This window comes from Thalassophryne amazonica, chromosome 16, assembly GCF_902500255.1.
Source record: "Thalassophryne amazonica chromosome 16, fThaAma1.1, whole genome shotgun sequence".
Taxonomy (NCBI): Eukaryota; Metazoa; Chordata; class Actinopteri; order Batrachoidiformes; family Batrachoididae; genus Thalassophryne; species Thalassophryne amazonica.
In genome coordinates, this window is record NC_047118.1 from 29,785,438 (window position 1) to 29,806,512 (window position 21,075).

Sequence of the window (21,075 nt, forward strand, 5' to 3'; positions counted from 1 at the left end):
TCACTGCTCTGTTCTGCATCTGTGTACAGATTTCTCTGCAAAAACACTGAAGTAATGTTTGCCTGTATTTTTTTTTTGGTTTGTTTTACACTTTTGGTTACGGTTTTGATGATTAATCATGTTGGACATTTTTAATGACAATAACATCATGTCCCTGTTTATTTCTGTGACACGGAAAGCAAAAACCCCTCTGCTATGCTCTGCTTCTATTATCAACAAAATACCAAAGCCATCACTGTGTGTTTACTTTGGAATGAGATCAGGTTGGTTAGTCATTGGAATTTAATGTTTAAAACTGGATTTTGCTTTGGGAGACCCCTGTAGAGGTAATGTCACATGAAGTGTGATTGTTGTATTGCCTCAAAATTATCTTGAAAGAGAGCTTTCTGGAAACATAGTTGGTGGCACTTGCCTTGGATCAAACTACTGTAGAGCTGCTAGTATGGTGGATGAATGGAAATTAATTAATTCATGAATCTATATGCATAAAGGGCTAATTCTGTCTGTCCGGGATAAACTCCCAAACTATAATCTGTAGCCCTAAAAACGATATATATTCTGAATCATCATGACATGGAGAACAAGCGGGTATCATTTTTTTAAAAGTTCTGGGCAACCAATAATTTAATGCTTTATTCTATTCTCTTTATCTATTTATCTTTATGGTTACAAAAATTATAAAGCAGTCATAATTCTAATTCCACCCCCCCATCCTGATGATGTCATCAAGAAAGCCTGAGTACAAAAATTATAAAGCAGTCAGTTCCACCCCCCCATCCCAAGCATTTCATCACGAAAGCCTGAGTACAAAAATTATAAAGCGGTCAGAATTCTAATCCCCCCCAATCCTGATGATGTCATCAAGAAAGCCTGAGTACAACAATTAGAAAGTGGTCAGAATTCTAATCCCCCCTCCCATCCTGATGATGTCATCAAGAAAGCCTGAGTACAAAAAGTATAAAGTGGTCAATTCTAATTCCACCCCACCCAAACTATAATATGTTGCCCTAAAAACTATACATATTCTGAATCCTCATGACATGGGGAACAAACTGGTACCATGTTTTTAAAAGTTGAACTGAAAATTACCCCCAAAATAGCACATAAAGCCCTATGTCTGTCTGTCTGTCTGGGATAAACTCCCAAACCATAATATGTAGCCCTAAAAACTATATATATATATATATATATATATATATATATATATATATATATATATATATATATATATATATATATATATATATCTGGCATAAACCCCCAAACTATAATATGTAGCCCTAGAAACTATATATATATATTCTGAATCCTCATGACATGGGGAACAAAGGGGTACCATTTTTAAAAAAGTTGAACTGAAAATTACCCCCAAAATAGCCAGCTGTGTGTATGACCAGGCAGATTCAAATTTCCAGCCCTGTATATGTGTTGGCCATCTCTGTTTATTTAATCCCTTTCTACAGCACACTCAGCACAGCACAGCCACAGCACACTCAGCAAAACAACAACATGCTTAGGCTGAGGCTGTGGGTATGACCAGGCAGATTCAAATTTCCAACCCTGTATATGTGTTGGCCATCTGTATTTATTTAATCCCTTTCTTCAGCTACTTTATGTTCTCAACTGTTAAGCACCTGACTGTCCTATACAACCCAGTTTGCCTTCCTGTCTGAATACATTCATTTTATGTTTGTAAAATTGTAATGTAAAAACAGTGAAATACACCACTACCTCAATTTTGATTCATTGATATTTATTGATAAGTTTGATTGCAAAACAAAGTCTCCATGAAGGACTTCAAATGTGTTTGTCTTTTAACCAAGTATTTCCACTTAGTTTGGGGAGTCCACCTCTTATAGGTCTGCTGGACAAACTTTAGCCCATTAAAGATTATTTTTATAAGACATCAGCATGACAAAAACAAATGTTGGGCAGTTGTTTCGATTAAAATGATTGGCATTTGGCTTATCAATCAATCAATCAACATCTATTTATAAAGCGCTTTACAGCACCGACTGGTGTCCAAAGTGCTTAACATTAAAAACACAAATTTACAAAAATAAAACACATGTAAAATAGAATTTTAAAACAACACATAAAAAAAAAAACATACAAATAACAGAACATGTCACCTCCCCACTAAGTGTTAAAAGCCAGTTTAAATAAATAAGTCTTTAACTTAGATTTAAAAAGTGCTAGGTCAAGAATAGTACGTAACTCAAGAGGTAGCTCATTCCACAGTCTGGGGCCAGCTACCACGAATGCATGATCACCCCAGCATTTATATCTTGACCTTGGAACATCTAAGTAAAGCTGGCCAGACGCCCTTAATGTCCTACTGTAGGTGCGCAAAGTTAAAATTTCAGACAAGTAGGGAGGTGCAAGGCCATAAATAGCTTTAAAAACAAACATTAAAATTTTAAAATCAACTCTAAAATGAACTGGAAGCCAGTGGAGTGAGTACAGGATGGGTGTAATATGCTTACGTCTAAAAGTCAATCAATCAATCAATCAACATTTATTTATAAAGCGCTTTACAGCACCGACTGGTTTCCAAAGTGCTTAACATTAAAAACACAAATTTACAAAAAATAAAACACATAAAATAAAATTTTAAAACAACACATAAAAAAAAAAACCATAAAAATAACAGAACATGTCACCTCCCCACTAAGTGTTAAAAGCCAGTTTAAATAAATAAGTCTTTAACTTAGATTTAAAAAGTGCTAGGTCAGGAATAGTACGTAACTCAAGAGGTAGCTCATTCCACAGTCTCGGGCCAGCTACCGCAAAAGCATGATCACCCCAGCGTTTATATCTTGACCTTGGAACATCTAAGTAAAGCTGGCCAGACACCCTTAATGTCCTACTGTAGATGCGCAAAGTTAAAATTTCAGACAAGTAGGGAGGTGCAAGGCCATAAATAGCTTTAAAAACAAAAATTAAAAATTTTAAAATCAATTCTAAAATGAACTGGAAGCCAGTGGAGTGAGTGCAGGATGGGCGTAATATGCTCACGTCTAAAAGTGTTTGTCAAAAGACGAGCAGCAGCATTCTGCACCAATTGGAGACGTGCAAGAGACGACTGATTAATGCCCAAATAAAGTGCATTACAATAATCAAGTCTGGAGCTGATAAAAGCATGAATGGCCGTCTCAAGATCACGTCTATTGAGAAAGTGCTTTATTTTAGCCACAAGACGAAGCTGGAAAAACCTAGCTTTGACAACAGAGTTTATCTGTTGATCAAACCTCAGACAGCTGTCAAATATCACTCCCAAATTCTTGGCAGCTGGTTTTACATAGTTAGCCAAAGCACCAAAATTTGGTGTTACCACATTTGGTATGCCAGAGCGCTCAAACACCATGATCTCAGTTTTACCATCATTCAGGTAAAGGAAGTTTTGGGACAGCCACTGCTTTACATCACAAATACAATTAAATAATGATGACAAAGCATCACTCCCATTAGTCCTCACAGGCAGATAGATTTGCAGATCATCTGCATAACAATGAAAGGACAGGTTGTGCTGGGTTATAATTGACTCCAATGGCAGAATGTACAAAGAAAATAGAATAGGCCCAAGGACAGAACCCTGCGGCACTCCACAAGACAGATGAACAGTTGATGAGGAGAGGTCCCCAATCATGACAGAAAAGCTCCTTTCAGCCAAATATGATCTAAACCACTTAAGTGCAGTACCATGAATGCCAATAAAATGTTCTAACCGGGAAACAAGTACTGTGTGATCCACAGTATCAAAGGCTGCTGTGAGGTCCAACAGAACCAGCACAGCAGGATTCCCTGCATCCACTGACAAAGTGATGTCATTATGAACTTTTAAAAGTGCTGACTCAGTGCTGTGTCGCGATCTAAACCCAGATTGGAATTTTTCAAGGATGAGATTGTCTTCTAAAAATGATTGTAACTGTAAAAAGACAGCCTTTTCTAAAACCTTAGATAGAAATGGCAGATGAGACACAGGTCTAAAATTGGATAAAACTGATGAGTCCAGGTGAGTTTTTTAAGAAGAGGTCGAACCACAGCATGTTTAAAAGCAGCTGGAACAGACCCTGATCTAAGACAAGCATTGATCAAAGTTAGGAGACCCGCCCCAACAGTATTACAAACCTCCTTCAGCACCTTACGTCTAAAACAGGTTAACCTGGGCAGTGCCGGGTACCCCAGCTAGTCAAAAATAAACCAGGAGAAATTTGCAAGCTCCTGAAGACTTTGGCACCAAGTTGATTCATAAAGTTTAATTTTGTTATGACACCTTTTTCAGTTAGTAAATGTTAAACATCCACAAATTTTAGAAGAGAGCACAGTTCAGGCCAGTTAAGGGTAAAAATAAGCAAACAGAGAAATAAAGTTGATTTCCTCACCCACTACCTGATGCAGCCATCAGGAGAAGACTGGCACGTGCTGGCTATTTATCTTCTAAGCATGCCACTCATTTCACTGAAGCCCCGTGTTCTGTGAACAGCCGAGTGCTGCTCATGCAGCTGTTCATTTAATAGAGTGTACTAAGCTCCACAGCTTTCCATTGATAAAGAAGAAAGGCTCCCTGGCTGGGTGTTGAGGCATGAATGCTATTGATTCCCATTCATACCTGGGAGTAGTTTGGATTCATCTACAGGCATGCTGGGAGCCCCGAAACCAGCCAGCACTGCCTCTCTCAGCCCCCTCAGCCAGACAAGATTGAGCACCGGATAAACCTGCTTCCTCCTCCGTAACAAGCATTTATTGTTTTTGCCCTACAAAGCCATTACCCATGATGCTTCTCTCTCCCTCTTTCCCACACCCTCTGTGCTATATAATGAACCTACCAGGCCATTAATAAACAATCTATTTCCTATGAAGCTTTGGCAATTTGCATTCAATATGTTTGTCTCCTTTGAAAAATGGTCACTCCACTCTCCCTCCTTGTAAGCTAATTATTTGTGCATGATGAAAAATACTGAGAGGGATGCTGCCGTCAGGTGACTGCTCAAAGGATTAATTTTACCCTCATCCCCTGTTTAAATTTACTTCTTTATCTCTCTTTCCTTCAGGATGGGTCCTGTGTTATTTATGCTCAGAACGGAAGCCTGGAGATCCTGTGTATGCACATGATCTCACTGTGCGCCATGCTTCACATGTATTACGTCCTCAAGCAATTATCAGATAGTGGTGGCCACACTCCCTCTCCTCCTCCCTGTACCTCTAAAATAGAAATACAAACCACAGGAAAGGGACGTGTTTGGTCAGAATATCTTAATGCCTGCACTCCAACTTAGGTCCAGTGTCCCAGGCCACATAACTCAAGATATAGACAACCCCCCACCACCACCACCACCACACCCCAACAGAACGAGAGAGACTGAGATTGGGGGAATGAAAATGGAAATAAGAAGTGGTTACACTCCACACTGGTTGACATCTTTGGTGTTCTGTCTCTCTGTGATGCTGTCACACCATTCATTCTTTTGCATCACTGAGCTGATGCCATTTCAGAGAAAATGTTCTTAGTGTGGAAATCAAGCCCACACCTTCAAAAGGAAGATGGTGTTTTTTGAGTGACTGCATGGCGAAAGCTCTGTAGATAATTAGCCGACTATCACGGCAGCTAACATTGTGTTTTGCATCTGTTGCTTGCTGACATTCACCCATGGCACGGGTGCCTGTGCTGTTTAATTGGGTAAAGCCAGCAGGTTTGTTGGTGTTGCTGTGTGAGGTCATGTCACTGTGATCCTCTCCTCCTTGGATGTCTGTTGGCTCTTTCCTGATGCCTCACTAACTGCCTCTAATTAATCTGCCTGCTTACAACTTGACTCTGCTGCCACTATTGCTCACCTATTCCTCTCTTCTCACCTCTTCTCCCTTTCCATTTCTTTTTCCTGTGTGTGTGTGTGTGTGTGTGTGTGTGTGTGTGTGTGTGTGTGTGTGTGTGTGTGTGTGTGTGTGTGTGTGTGTGTGTGTGTGTGTGTGTGTGTGACCGTGCTCCTCTCTCTTCACCTGGCTAACTCGGGACTCTCAGGGCTTTGGGTTTGTAACTTTTGAAACAAGCACAGATGCTGATCGTGCACGAGAGAAACTAAATGGTACAATCGTAGAAGGACGCAAAATAGAGGTGCTTTTTTCCCTTCATTTTTCCACTTCTTGCCTGCTGTTGACCCCTGTCACCACTACACTGCCATGCCAGCCACTGTGTGTGTGAATCTGCATCCCTGCGTGTGTGGATCTGAATGCATGCATAATGGTGCATTTAACTGTAGAATACAGGACTCATACATGTCATTCTGGATTCGACAGTTTACCATCATCACCTGACAATGTGGAATGACCGCATGCTATCATCCTCTGGGTTCTTGTCAGAGCTGAGAAGACCTGCACTCCCTGACAGCATTGTTTAGCATTGCCTGCTTTTCTTCCTGTTGAATACAAAATTCCACTCATTATTCTCACCAAGTCAGAACAAAATCAAGGCTCTGTATTTTTTTTCCTTCTATTTGAGTGTATTTTTTCTACCAGTTAAAATTTTGGAGGTCATTTGCTTTGCTTTATATCTGTGCATGCTTTCCTCCTCTTTTCAGCAATTGCACAATTTGTAAGAGGATTTAAATGATGAATAAATTCCCAAAATTTTGAAGAACTCAAAAAAATTATTTGGGCTGATTTGCATCATCACTTTATTTTTTTATCATTTGATGGATTTGTCTGACACTTCCTGGTTTGTTGCTTTTTTTCTCTGCCATCTTGGACATATGATAAATGTCAAGATCAGTAATCACGCGCTTTGTGTTTTATTGGTGCAAACAGGTTAACAATGCAACAGCACGTGTGATGACAAACAAAAAAGTGGCCAACCCTTATACAAATGGTAAGTGTAAAACACAGTATTCAAATCAGTGCAGTGAAAATGTACAGTAATCTTTTTAAAAAAAGGTCATGCTAATTTTAAAAGGTACCTTTCGAAGAAGTTGAAATTGGTGTTATGATTAATGCCATATTAGTATTAGGGATAGCATAATACCACTTTTTTGTGTCCGATATGATACTGGAACCTTCAGTACCTGCAAACTCCAATCAGACACTTTTTCCTGGTCTTAAAACAAACTAATCTGTCAATACATTTGTCTGATGTACTTTGTGAACATAGCATCTAACACATCAACTTAAACTGTGAAAGCAATGTTCTGCAGCCCGAAAGGAAAACAGAGACAGCCAACCCTTACTCAGATGGCAAATAGAAGGCTCAGGTCGATTTGGGTTCTCTTTTTTGATTTATTTATTAGCGATATCAATTCATTACATTTGTCCAATATCAGACAGATACTGATCTGAATTATTAAATACAGTGCATCCTGAAAGGATCCACAATTTGTTATATCACAGCCTTATTCCAAAATGGAGCAAATTATGTTTCCCTCAAATTCTACTCACAGTGCCCCATTATAACAAATGAAAAACATTTTTTTTTTTTTTTTTAGGTTGCAATTATAACAAATTAAAAAATAGATATTATAAAGAAATGGAATGCCCATAAGTATTCACAGCTTTCGCTCAATGCTTTGTTGATGCACCTTTTGTAAGCAATTCCAGCCTCAAGTCTTCTTGAATATGATGCCACAAGCTTGGTGCATCTATCTTTGGGCAGTTTGGTCCATTACTCTTTGCAGCACCTCTCAAACTCCATCAGGTTGGATGGGGAGCGTCGGTGCACAGACATTTTCAGATCTCTCCAGAGATATTCAGTCGGATTCAGTTCTGGGCTCTGGCTGGACCACTCAAGGACATTCACAGAGTTGTCCTGAAGCCACTCCTTTGATATCTTGGCTGTGTGCTTAGGGTCATTGTCCTGTTGAAAGATGAACCGTCCCCCAGTCTGAGGTCAAGAGCGCTCTGGAGCAGGTTTTCAACCAGGATGTCTCTGTACATTGCTGCATTCATCTTTATCTCAATCCTGACTAGTCTCTCAGTTCCTGCCACTGAAAAACATCTCCACAGCATGATGCTGACACCACCATGCTTCACTGTAAGGATGGTGCCTGGTTTCCTCCAAACATCATGCCAAAGAGTTCAATCTTTGTCTCACCAGACCAGAGAATTTTGTTTCTCCTGGTCTGAGAGTCCTTCAGGTGCCTTTTGTCAAACACCAGACAGGCTGCCATGTGCCTTTTACTAAGGAGTGGCTTCCATCTGGTCATTCTACCATACAGGCCTGATTGGTGGATTGCTGCAAAGATGGTTGTGCTTCTGGAAAGTTCTCCTTTTTCTACAGAGGAATGCTGGAGATCTGACAGAATGACCATCAGGTTCTTGCTCATCTACCTAACGTCCTTCTCCCCTGATCATTCAGATGGATGGCCAGCTCTCAGAAGAGTCCTGGTGGGTCCAAGCTTCTTCCCTTTTGGATCATGGAGGCCACTGTGTTTTCAATTTATTTCAATTTCAATTTATTTAATTTATATCTCACGCTGGCTTAGTGGTTAGCACTGTTGCCTCACAGCGAGAAGGTTGTGGGTTCAATTCCCACCTGTGGCCTTTCTGTGTGGAGTTTGCATGTTCTCCCTGTGTTTACATCGGTTTCCTCTGGGTGTTCCGGTTTCCTCCCACGTCCAAAGACATGCGGGTTAGGTGGAATGGAATATTTAAATATTGTCCGTAGATGTGCGTGTGGGTGTGACTGTTTGTTTGTCTATATACTGGTATCCTGTCCTGGGTGTACCCCGCCTCGCGCTCTATGACTGCTGGGATAGGTTCCAGCCCCCTGCAACCCTTAATTGGATGAGGCGGTTGAAGATATGTATGTGTGTGTGTGTGTGTGTGTGTGTGTGTGTGTGTGTGTGTGTGTGTGTGTGTGTGTGTGTGTGTGTGTGTGTGTGTGTGTGTGTGTGTGTGTGTGTGTCTGTGTCTGCCGCACCAAATCACAAACTAAGCTGCCTCAGAGTGCTTCACACAAGAGAGGTCTAACCTTACCAACCCCTAGAGCAACCAGACAGGTGACAGTTGTAAGGAAAAACTCCCTCTGATGATATTGGGGAAGAAACTCAAGCAAACCAGACTCAGAGGCCGTGACCCACTGATTATGCCATTCTAACAGTTTTTACAAAGCTTTACAGAGCTGAATATACATAAAACAGGAATTCAAACACAACGTGACATAATAACAAAGAATATATATTGATAAGAAGTCTACACAGGCAGTTATGCCACAGGCAGGGGTTATCCAGCAGTCCTCATGCCAACAGTAGGCCTGTTCCCGCAAAAATGTTCATTTCAAATGCAGTCTGAAGTCTGACAGTCTGGCATCCTGTGTTCAGTAGTCGTCCCGCTATCCGTTCCTCAGACAGAAAAGTGAAAGAGCAGAATCAGTCTCCCGGTAAAGCTACACCTAAGGTATAATCCATCAACAGTAAATTGACAGGAGAGCAGAGAAAATACTAAGGTGTTCACCGGCCACTAGCACTAAGTTTCACTGACAGAACCAAAAGTTGAGACCGAATTCTGTTCTGTTACAAATAAAATTAATTAATGGATAGGAAGCATAGTGCCATACTTGCTACTATACCAGCCATACGAAAGAGAGAATATATGCATCTTAAGTCTGTACTTGATTTTCTATTCAGACTCAGACTGTTTTATCTCCATAGAGAGATCATTCCACAAAACAGGTGTACCATAAGAGAAGGCTCTATGGCCCACAGACTTTTTATTCACCCTAGGGACACAAAGTGGTCCTGTGCCCTGTACGTAGGGTTTAATTAGGTCAGCTAAGTGGGGAGGTGCCAGTCCATGAATAACTTTATAGGTTAATAGCACAACCATAAAATTTTATCTCACAGAGACAGGAAGCTAGTGAAGAGACGCCAAATAGTGTGTAATTTAGTCAAACTTTCTGCTTCCTGTCAAGAGTCTGGCAGCATTTTGAACAAATTGGAGGCCCCTAATGCTGGACTGTGGTAGATCAGAACTTAGAAAGCAGTCCCTCGTAATATCTCTAATGTGTAGGTCAAAGGACAACATGGGATCACAAATTACCCCAAGGTTCCTTACTTTGTCAGTGTGGTGTATGACACACGAGCCTAGGTTAAGATTTAGCTGATCAAACTCATGCTGATGTCTCACATCATTTCAGCCTTGTCCGAGGTTAAAAGTAAGAAATTGCTGGACATCCAGCTTTTTACTGATGCAGGGCAACCCTCCAAGGATTTTATGTGGATGAGATTACTAGGAGTTATCGGCATGTACAACTGAGTATCATCAGTATAGCAAAGAAAGGTAATCCCAAAATGCAGTATGTCCCCAACGGGTGCAATTAAAAGATGGACTCCTGTGGAACAAGCTTGGAGGTAGTGTTATTGTACAAGACACAATGAGAACAACTGGTCCAGGTATCATGTCAACCATGCAAGGACACTCCCAGTAATCCCCAAATGATTTTCCAGCCTATCAAGTAGAATATGATGATCCACGGTATCAAATGAAGCACTGAGCTCTAACAGCGCCAAAACCGTTGTGGTGTCCGAATCCACTGTAAGCAGAATGCCATTTACCACTTTAATGAGAGCTGTCTCAGTGGAATGATATGTTCTAAATTCAGACTGCAGTGGCTCAAAAACATTATTTTCAGTAAGGTGGTCCATGAGCTGCCATGAAACCACTTTTTCCAGAACTTTAGAACAAAATGATAGATTTGATATCAGCCTATAGTTTTTCAATACACTAGGGTCAAGATTAGATTTCTTAAGTAATGGTTTAATCACTGCAGATTTGAAACATTTAGGAACAGATCCAGATGTTAATGAGAGATTAATATTTTCCAGCACAGTCGGCCCAAGAGTGGGCCATAGGTCCTAAAACAGTTCTGTTGGTATGGGATCAAATAAGCAGGTTGTGCTTTTAACCAAAAGTACAAGATTCATCAGCACGCCTAGTGAGATACAATCAATTTTGTTGAAGCTTGGTAGCATATAAGTAATGGCATCAACCTCAATACAAGGTTAGTAGCTGGGTTAAGGCATGCTGCGATATGTTTAACCCGATGTCTTCTATTTTCTTCTCGAAGTAATCCAAGAAATTTTGTGCTGTAAAAGGAGAGCAACTTACAGGTGGTTGTCCATGAATAAGTGTTGCCACCGTGTTGAACAGGAACTTTGAAATATGCTTGTTTTTGTTGACCAAATCAGCGTAATAGGTCCGCTTTGTAGCCAGTAGTGCATGCTTATAGTCTAAGATAGAATCACGCCACGCAAGGGTGGAATACTTCTTGTTTTGAACTATGCCATAATCACTGTAATCATGTAAACCAAGGTGAGTGTATTTTGGGGGAGCATGGTTATAGATATAGGTGGAGTGATCGTGTCAAGTGTGGTTGTGAGCGCTTTGTTTAAAGTAGACCTGCACGGAAATAAATGCAGTCAGATCTTTGGACCAAAAATGACTTATATTACCATAGATCCTTCTGAATGTAGTAAAGTAAATCTGCAAGCCCAGATCTGTCATTCAGCGGAGAAATCGTCATTTAAAAATGACAAATTTACAGCTAAATTTAGCTCTACCGCAAACTGTCATCACATCTGGACACTGCCGAACGTCAGGGAAAAGACCCTCTCCCAGCATGCATTGCGCGCGCCAACTGTAATTTGTGGATTTACGTCGTTGCATCTGCACCTTTTCTTGTCTTATAACGGAAGGATCTACTGTTTTTAAAAACTTCATATTGTCTTGCGGCACGTTTGGTGAGTACACATTTCTTTATTTGTGCTTGAAAATTATTTTGGGGGACTTTCATACACCCGTTTGATTGAGTGGTGTCGCATTGAAAATCTACTGTCTTTCGCCTCCAGTACCGTCCTGGTACGGAGGCGAGACCCGCAAAGAATTCAAGTCATTAAAAAGATATAAACCTCTCTCAGCGGCCATGGAGCTCTGCAGCTCCGATTACCGAGACGTGCGGCGCTGCGGAAAGTCTGTCCTTGCAGCAACAGGTGTTACCGGCCGCTCCACATCAAAACAGCGAGCCTAGTCTCTGGACGTGTGGCCAAGTTGGCTGCACCTCCATTCAGTACACAGAGAGCTGATGCCGGCTGCAAAGCAGACACGGGGGCAGTGTGAGTGGCCCACTTCGGCGGTTACCAAGCACGACTCGGTAAGCGCAGCGAGGCAGAGAGCGAGGCTTTGGGGAAGAACGTCCGCCCCGCTGTCGATGTCGCTCGACGCTGAGCTGAGCATGCAGAGCTGTATCTCACATTCATTGCAGCTTACTTTGGATGCGTGAAACCAGGATGTATATACAGTAACATTACTAACAGATAAAATCAATTTCAACGCGGGATCAGACTGAAGGCACGAGCGCTCCATCTTCTGCCGAACGTCACTGCAATGACCCGGATGTACAAACAGTTTTCGCTGAGGCCAAAATTTTAGCTGCAAATTTGTCATTTTAAATGAAGATTTCTTTGCTGAATTACAATTGGGCTTGCAGATTTACTTTACTGCATTCATAAGGGTCTTATAAATATACATATCAGCTATTTCTTTCTGAGATCTGACCACATTTATTTCAGTGCAGGTCTACTTTAAACTGTGCACCAGATTGTCTACTGAATGTTCATTTTCCACAAGTGATGGTAAGATATCAGGGACCCTGGCTCCAAGTTCAGTTGCAGTTGAAGAGTTGACATGTCACCACAATGATGAATAAGGTTCTCATTCCACTAAACATGGCAGTGAGACTGTAAACGTAATAACTGAGTGATCCAAGACCACCGACGCAAGAGGCATGATCTCAATATTTGTGACAACAATACTGCGAAAAAGGACCAAATCCAGGGTATTCCCACGAATGTGTGTCAAACCCTGAATGCATTGCAGGAATCCTTATACATCCATAATGTCCATAAATGATATGCAGAGGGGGTCAGAAGGCTTATTTATATATTCACCAACAATCAGAATGGTATCTGCATGCGTTGCCAAGTTAGATAGAAACTCACCAAATTCATCTAAGGAATTCAAGAATGGGCCCGGGGGCCTATATACAGTGACAAAATAGCATGGTGACATTTTTCTTTTGACCTTGTTATAAGTAGTATCCTGGGCAGAGCGGAGAGTCAGATGTTCAAACCAATTATATTTTAGACCCTGCAACACCCTGCTTTGCTTTGTATCATGAGGGACATGAAAAAAATTTGTATGCTGGTGGACAGGTTTCATTTAAGGGAGGACAACAGTAGGTTTAAGGCCAGATTTCACATGAACCAATCATATCTACAGTAGTGTTCAGAATATAGTAGTGCTATGTGACTAAAAAGATTAATCCAGGTTTGAGTATATTTCTTATTGTTACAATGGAAAACAAGGTACCAGTAGATTCAGTAGATTCTCACAAATCCAACAAGACCAAGCATTCATGATATGCACACTCTTAAGGCTATGAAATTGGGCTATTAGTAAAAAAAAGTAGAAAAGGGGATGTTCACAATAATAGTAGTGTGGCATTCAGTCAGTGAGTTCGTCAGTTTGTGGAACAAACAGGTGTGAATCAGTTGTCCCCTACTTAAGGATGAAGCCAGCACCTGTTGAACATGCTTTTCCTCTTTGAAAGCCTGAAGGAAAATGGGACGTTCAAGACATTGTTCAGAAGAACAGCGTAGTTGATTAAAGGTTGATTGGAGAGGGGAAAACTTATACGCAGGTGCAAAAAATTATAGGCTGTTCATCTACAATGATCTCCAATGCTTTAAAATGGACACAAAAACCAGAGACGCGTGGAAGAAAACGGAAAACAACCATCAAAATGGATAGAAGAATAACCAGAATGGCAAAGGCTCACCCATTGATCAGCTCCAGGATGATCAAAGACAGTCTGGAGTTACCTGTAAGTGCTGTGACAGTTAGAAGATGCCTGTGTGAAGCTAATTTATGTGCAAGAATCCCCCGTAAAGTCCCACTGTTAAATAAAAGACATGTGCAGAAGAGGTTACAATTTGCCAAAGAACACATCAACTGGCCTAAAGAGAAATGGAGGAATATTTTGTGGACTGATGAGAGTAAATTGTTCTTTTTGGGTCCAAGGGCCACAGACAGTTTGTGAGACGACCTCCAAACTCTGAATTCAAGCCACAGTTCACCGTGAAGACAGTGAAGCATGGTGGTGCAAGCATCATGATATGGGCATGTTTCTCCTACTATGGTGTTGGGCCTATTATATCGCATACCAGGTATCATGGATCAGTTTGGATAAGTCAAAATACTTGAGGAGGTCATGTTGCCTTAGCTGAAGAGGACATGCCCTTGAAATGGGAGTTTCAACAAGACAATGACCCCAAGCACACTAGTAAACAAGCAAAATCTTGGTTCCAAACCAACAAAATTAATGTTTTGGAGTGGCCTGCCCAATCCCCGGACCTAAATCCAATTGAGAACTTGTGGGGTGACATCAAAAATGCTGTTTCTGAAGCAAAACCAAGAAATGTGAATGAACTGTGGAATGTTGTTAAAGAATCTTGGATTGGAATAACAGCTGAAAGGTGCCACAAGTTGGTTGACTCCATGCCTCCCAGATGTGAAGAAATCATGAAAAACTGTGATTATACAACTAAATACTAGTTTAGTGAGTCACAGGATTGCTAAAAAAGCAGTTTGAACATAATAGTTTTGAGTTTGTAGCGTCAACAGAGGATGCTGCTATTATTGTGAACACCCCCTTTCTACTTTTTTTACTAATAGCCCAATTTCATAGCCTTAAGAGTGTGCATATCATGAATGCTTGGTCTTGTTGGATTGTGAGAATCTACTGAATCTACTGGTACCTGTTTCCCATGTAACAATAAGAAATTTGCTCAAAACCTGGATTAATCTTTTTAGTCACATAGCACTACTATTATTCTGAACACTACTGTATGTGGTGTTTCTTAAGTAGACATTTTATCAACAGTGATTTTGAGGTCAGTGACCTTATGTTAATGAGACCCAAACAAAGGACCTCAGTGGGATTGACAATTAGACTATTGGGATGTGTAAGTGGTTCTAGAGTAGTGTATATAAGATGCTTAGTATCAGGTTTAGGTTTAAAAAGTTCCACATGGGTTGTAGGTAGCAGACACAAAATGTTTGATGTTACAGGAAGGGCCAGTGAGGGATCCTCAGTTTTAATGTCATCCAATGTAGCAATGGGTATTAGGTTTACAAAGCATCTCCCTCTATGCTCTTTTTCAACATGTCTGTGGAAACAGGCCACAGTCTCAACCTGACAAATTTTCCCTCTCTGCCACATAACTGCACTATTACCATAGTGGATTTTCTGCACTAATTTCCTCACTAAACTGATGGTTCTTACCACATTAATCATAGGCCCTGCAGATTCTCTAATCACCTCCTCCATGGCCTGCTGTAAAGTCTTAATGATACCCTCCCTGTAGAGCTCAATCTATGTTCACAGATAAGATGGCGGTGCCTTTCCCAGTAGGATGAAGGCCGTCCAGCATCAGCAAACCATGGTGACACCAAAAAGGCCAGCTATCAATAAAACTTTTACCAGCCACCTATTCAATGTCATCAGCCTACTAAATGCCTCATCACTACCAGGGGAGGGGAGGAGACCAGAGACTATTAATTGATGCCGACACATCTTTCTGGGTCTTTTAGTGAAGCTTAGGGCTCGTGGCCGGTGATCACCTTAGCATTTCTTCTGTTTTTCTTGTTGCTTAATTGCTGACAAATTATACTATATTTGTTGTCTTTCTGCCTCTTGATTCTGTTTTTTTCTCAGGTGCGGCTTTATCCAGAGATGTGAGTGGGTGCCTCCTGTCCTGTGCACCAGCAAAATTTCCCAAAATTTCCTGTATGTTCGTGTTGTCAATTGTGTTGGTAGCATGGCCCAAGCAGAGGGTCACCCCTTTGAGTCTGGTCTGCTTGAGGTTTCTTCCTCAAATAATCAGAGGGAGTTTTTCTTACCACTGTCGCCTGTCTGCTTGCTCTTGGGGTTGGTAAGATTAGACCTTACTTGTGTGAAGTGCCTTGAGGCAACTTTGTTGTGATTTGGCATGATATAAATGAAATCAATTGAAAATAAATTGCAATTGACTTGAATAACTCTGCGGCTGTATCGAGTGTCATGTTCCTTTGTCTGTCTGCCCTTTTGCAATGTCAGCACCCTAAGGTGAGAGACAGTGTCAGGTGCTCTGACCCCAAGAATACCTTTAACATCAGCTGGCATCTGAAATCTTTCAGCATGGAGGTACGGGTAGAAGTCAGCTGTGGACTTGTTGAGCTAACAACAGGCATATCTAAGGCTGAAAACTGGTTCACAGTTCACTCTGGCGATTGTGATCTGGGTGCCACAACAAGGCACCAAGCGCTACGTGACTTCTTCTGCCTAACAACTGTCCGAAAGCCAGCATTTTTGGCCAGCATTGCTAATCTAGTGCTAATCAAATCAAATCAAATCAATTTCATTGATATAGCACCAAATCACAATCACAAACAGTTGCCCCAAGGCGCTTCATATTGCAAGGCAAAGCCATACAATAATTACAGAAAAACCCCAACTGTCAAAACAACCCCCTGTGAGCAAGCACTTGGCGACAGTGGAAAGGAAAAACTCCCTTTTAACAGGAAGAAACCTCCAGCAGAACCAGGCTCAGGGAGGGGCAGTCTTCTGCTGGGACTGGTTGGGGCTGAGGGAGAGAACCAGGAAAAAGACATGCTGTGGAGGGGAGCAGAGATCAATCACTAATGATTAAATGCAGAGTGGTGCATACAGAGCAAAAAGAGAAAGAAACACTCAGTGCATCATGTGAACCCCCCAGCAGTCTAAGTCTATAGCAGCATAACTAAGGGATGGTTCAGGGTCACCTGATCCAGCCATAACTATAAGCTTTAGCAAAAAGGAAAGTTTTAAGCCTAATCTTAAAAGTAGAGAGGGTGTCTGTCTCCCTGATCTGAATTGGGAGCTGGTTCCAGAGGAGAGGAGCCTGAAAGCTGAAGGCTCTGCCTCCCATTCTACTCTTACAAACCCTAGGAACTACAAGTAAGCCTGCAGTCTGAGAGCGAAGCGCTCTATTGGGGTGATATGGTACTATGAGGTCCCTAAGATAAGATGGGACCTGATTATTCAAAACCTTATAAGTAAGAAGAAGAATTTTAAATTCTATTCTAGAATTAACAGGAAGCCAATGAAGAGAGGCCAATATGGGTGAGATATGCTCTCTCCTTCTAGTCCCTGTCAGTACTCTAGCTGCAGCATTTTGAATTCACTGAAGGCTTTTCAGGGAACTTTTAGGACAACCTGATAATAATGAATTACAATAGTCCAGCCTAGAGGAAATAAATGCATGAATTAGTTTTTCAGCATCACTCTGAGACAAGACCTTTCTAATTTTAGAGATATTGCACAAATGCAAAAAAGCAGTCCTACATATTGTTTAATATGCGCATTGAATGACATATCCTGATCAAAAATGACTCCAAGATTTCTCACAGTATTACTAGAGGTCAGGGTAATGCCATCCAGAGTAAGGATCTGGTTAGACACCATGTTTCTAAGATTTGTGGGGCCAAGTACAATAACTTCAGTTTTATCTGAGTTTAAAAGCAGGAAATTAGAGGTCATCCATGTCTTTATGTCTGTAAGACAATCCTGCAGTTTAGCTAATTGGTGTGTGTCCTCTGGCTTCATGGATAGATAAACTTGAGTATCATCTGCGTAACAATGAAAATTTAAGCAATGTTTAATAATACTGCCTAAGGGAAGCATGTATAAAGTGAATAAAATTGGTCCTAGCACAGAACCTTGTGGAACTCCATAATTAACCTTAGTCTGTGAAGAAGATTCCCCATTTACATGAACAAATTGTAATCTATTAGATAAATATGATTCAAACCACTGCAGCGCAGTACCTTTAATACCTATGGCATGCTCTAATCTCTGTAATAAAATCTTATGGTCAACAGTATCAAAAGCAGCACTGAGGTCTAACAGAACAAGCACAGAGATGAGTCCACTGTCTGAGGCCATAAGAAGATCATTTGTAACCTTCACTAATGCTGTTTCTGTACTATGATGAATTCTAAACCCTGACTGAAACTCTTCAAATAGACCATTCCTCTGCAGATGATCAGTTAGCTGTTTTACAACTACCCTTTCAAGAATTTTTGAGAGAAAAGGAAGGTTGGAGATTGGCCTATAATTAGCTAAGATAGCTGGGTCAAGTGATGGCTTTTTAAGTAATGGTTTAATTACTGCCACCTTAAAAGCCTGTGGTACATAGCCAACTAATAAAGACAGATTGATCATATTTAAGATCGAAGCATTAATTAATGGTAGGGCTTCCTTGAGCAGCCTGGTAGGAATGAGGTCTAATAGACATGTTGATGGTTTGAAGGAAGTAACTAATAAAAATAACTCAGAGAGAACAATCGGAGAGAAAGAGTCTAACCAAATACCGGCATCACTGAAAGCAGCCAAAGAGAACGATATGTCTTTGGGATGGTTATGAGTAATTTTTTCTCTAATAGTTAAAATTTTATTAGCAAAGAAAGTCATGAAGTCATTACTAGTTAAAGTTAAAGGAATACTCAGCTCAATAGAGCTCTGACTCTTTGTCAGCCTGGCTACAGTGCTGAAAAGAAACCTGGGGTTGTTCTTATTTTCTTCAATTAGTGATGAGTAGTAAGATGTCCTAGCTTTACGGAGGGCTTTTTTATAGAGCAACAGACTCTTTTTCCAGGCTAAGTGAAGATCTTCTAAATTAGTGAGACGCCATTTCCTCTCCAACTTACGGGTTATCTGCTTTAAGCTGCGAGTTTGTGAGTTATACCACAGAGTCAGGCACTTCTGATTTAAGGCTCTCTTTTTCAGAGGAGCTACAGCATCCAAAGTTGTCCTCAATGAGGATATAAAACTATTGACGAGATAATCTATCTCACTCACAGAGTTTAGGTAGCTACTCTGCCCTGTGTTGGTATATGGCATTGGAGAACATAAAGAAGGAATCATATCCTTAAACCTAGTTACAGCGCTTTCTGAAAGACTTCTACTGTAATGAAACTTATTCCCCACTACTGGGTAGTCCATCAGAGTAAATGTAAATGTTATTAAGAAATGATCAGACAGAAGGGGGTTTTCAGGGAATACTGTTAAGTCTTCAATTTCCATACCATAAGTCAGAACAAGATCTAAGGTATGATTAAAGTGGTGGGTGGACTCATTTACATTTTGAGCAAAGCCAATCGAGTCTAACAATAGATTAAATGCAGTGTTGAGGCTGTCATTCTCAGCATCTGTGTGGATGTTAAAATCACCCACTATAATTATCTTATCTGAGCTAAGCACTAAGTCAGACAAAAGGTCCGAAAATTCACAGAGAAACTCACAGTAACGACCAGGAGGACGATAGATAACAACAAATAAAACTGTTTTTTGGGACTTCCAATTTGGATGGACAAGACTAAGAGACAAGCTTTCAAATGAATTAAAGCTCTGTCTGGGTTTTTGATTAATTAATAAGCTGGAGTGGAAGATTGCTGCTAATCCTCTGCCTCGGCCCGTGCTACGAGCATTCTGGCAGTTAGTGTGACTCAGGGGTGTTGACTCATTTAAACTAACATATTCATCCTGCTGACATAATGAACGCACTAGCCAGCCAGGCACTCACTTTATCTGGGGTGCCCATAATATCTAACTCCACTGAACTGCTCTAGCTTCTGGACACAGCTCTCTAAAAGAGCCACCCTATCTGTCAGCATCGAGCAAGATTAATGTAGAGAGTAATATAATATAATTTGTGCACCAGAAAATCCAAGTGAGTAGCCAAGCTAGCCCAAGCTAACTGCTAACGGAAACACCAACCACTCCTAAGCTTCACACAGGAGTAAATAATGAGCTAACATTTGCAATGGTTCCACTTTAAAATCTAACAGAAGTGTTGGACAGGTAACAGAAATACAAAAAACGATTACAACTGTTGGGGCAAGATGTCTCATGGCCAATTTGCTACTTTACTAACTTCATATCTCCTTATACAAATAATGATAATAATATTAATTATAACTTCATATCTCCTCTGGAACCATGATGCATGCTGTTCTTTTGCTTACAGGACTACACAGACAAAACACAGTTTTACTTTTACACATACCACTTTAAATAATACAACGCGAACAGCCACTGCATATTAAAGGTCAAATGCAACATCTTTCAGGCAATCTCATAACTTTACTGGTCCACGCTGAGGGTAACGTCCCACCCATCTGGGTGCAGTGCTGGAGAGCAGGGGGGAGAGCAGGCAGAGCGCTGTGTGGACAGCTTGTAAGCTGAAGTAAAATTTATCTGCTCAGTGAAGTGATCTTTTCAATACAACATCTAAAATTGAAGTCCGTTTCCTATCAGTTTTTGAAATATCAGTAAAAACCACCACAGAGTGCCATTCAAGCCAGCAGTCCATCAAGGGAGAACAGACAGACATTGAGACCTTCAAAGCAGCAGAAATGTTTCTGTCCCCTGCCCCAGATTTGTGTCTCCAGACAATCATGTCTCAGAAGTCTACAGACAATTCCTTTAACTTCATGCTTTTTTTGTCCTCTGACTGTCAACTGTGGGACCTTATATGTAGACAGGTGTGTGTCTTTCCAAATCATGTCCAATCAACTGAATTTACCCCAGGTGGACTCCAGTTAAGCTGTAGAAACATCTCAGGGATGATGTGTGGAAACAGGATGTGCCTGAGCTCAATTTGAGCTTCATAACAATGGCTGTGAATATGTATGTACATGTGATTTTTTTTTTTTTTATAAATTTGCAAAAGTCTCACTTTTGTAGATTTTCACATTGTCATTATGGGGTACTGTCTGTTGAATTTTGAGGAAAAAAATAATTTCATCCATTTTGGAATAAGGCTGGAACATTGAACATAGATATAATGAAGCAATTTCTGGATGCACTGTAAGAGCACCCCAAATTAGTATGAGAATGATAGAATAACCTATCATGATGAATCTGCAAAACAGTCACAGTTTTACACACACAAAATGTGCTCAGCATATGCATGTGGATATGTTTTCTAATTTGTGAAACAACAGCATATCCTG

At 40.7% G+C, this 21,075-nt stretch overlaps 1 protein-coding gene across 1 annotated transcript in view; it reads left to right on the forward strand.

Annotated features, from left to right (window-relative positions):
* The window catches only part of rbfox3a (RNA binding fox-1 homolog 3a), a 1,755,711-nt gene that overhangs the window by 1,677,017 nt on the left and 57,619 nt on the right, over nucleotides 1-21,075 (forward strand). Inside the window, exons 10-11 of the mRNA XM_034190050.1 lie at nucleotides 6,020-6,112; nucleotides 6,802-6,862. Coding sequence (XP_034045941.1) covers nucleotides 6,020-6,112; nucleotides 6,802-6,862 — 154 coding nt within the window. The remainder of the gene's footprint in view (nucleotides 1-6,019; nucleotides 6,113-6,801; nucleotides 6,863-21,075) is intronic.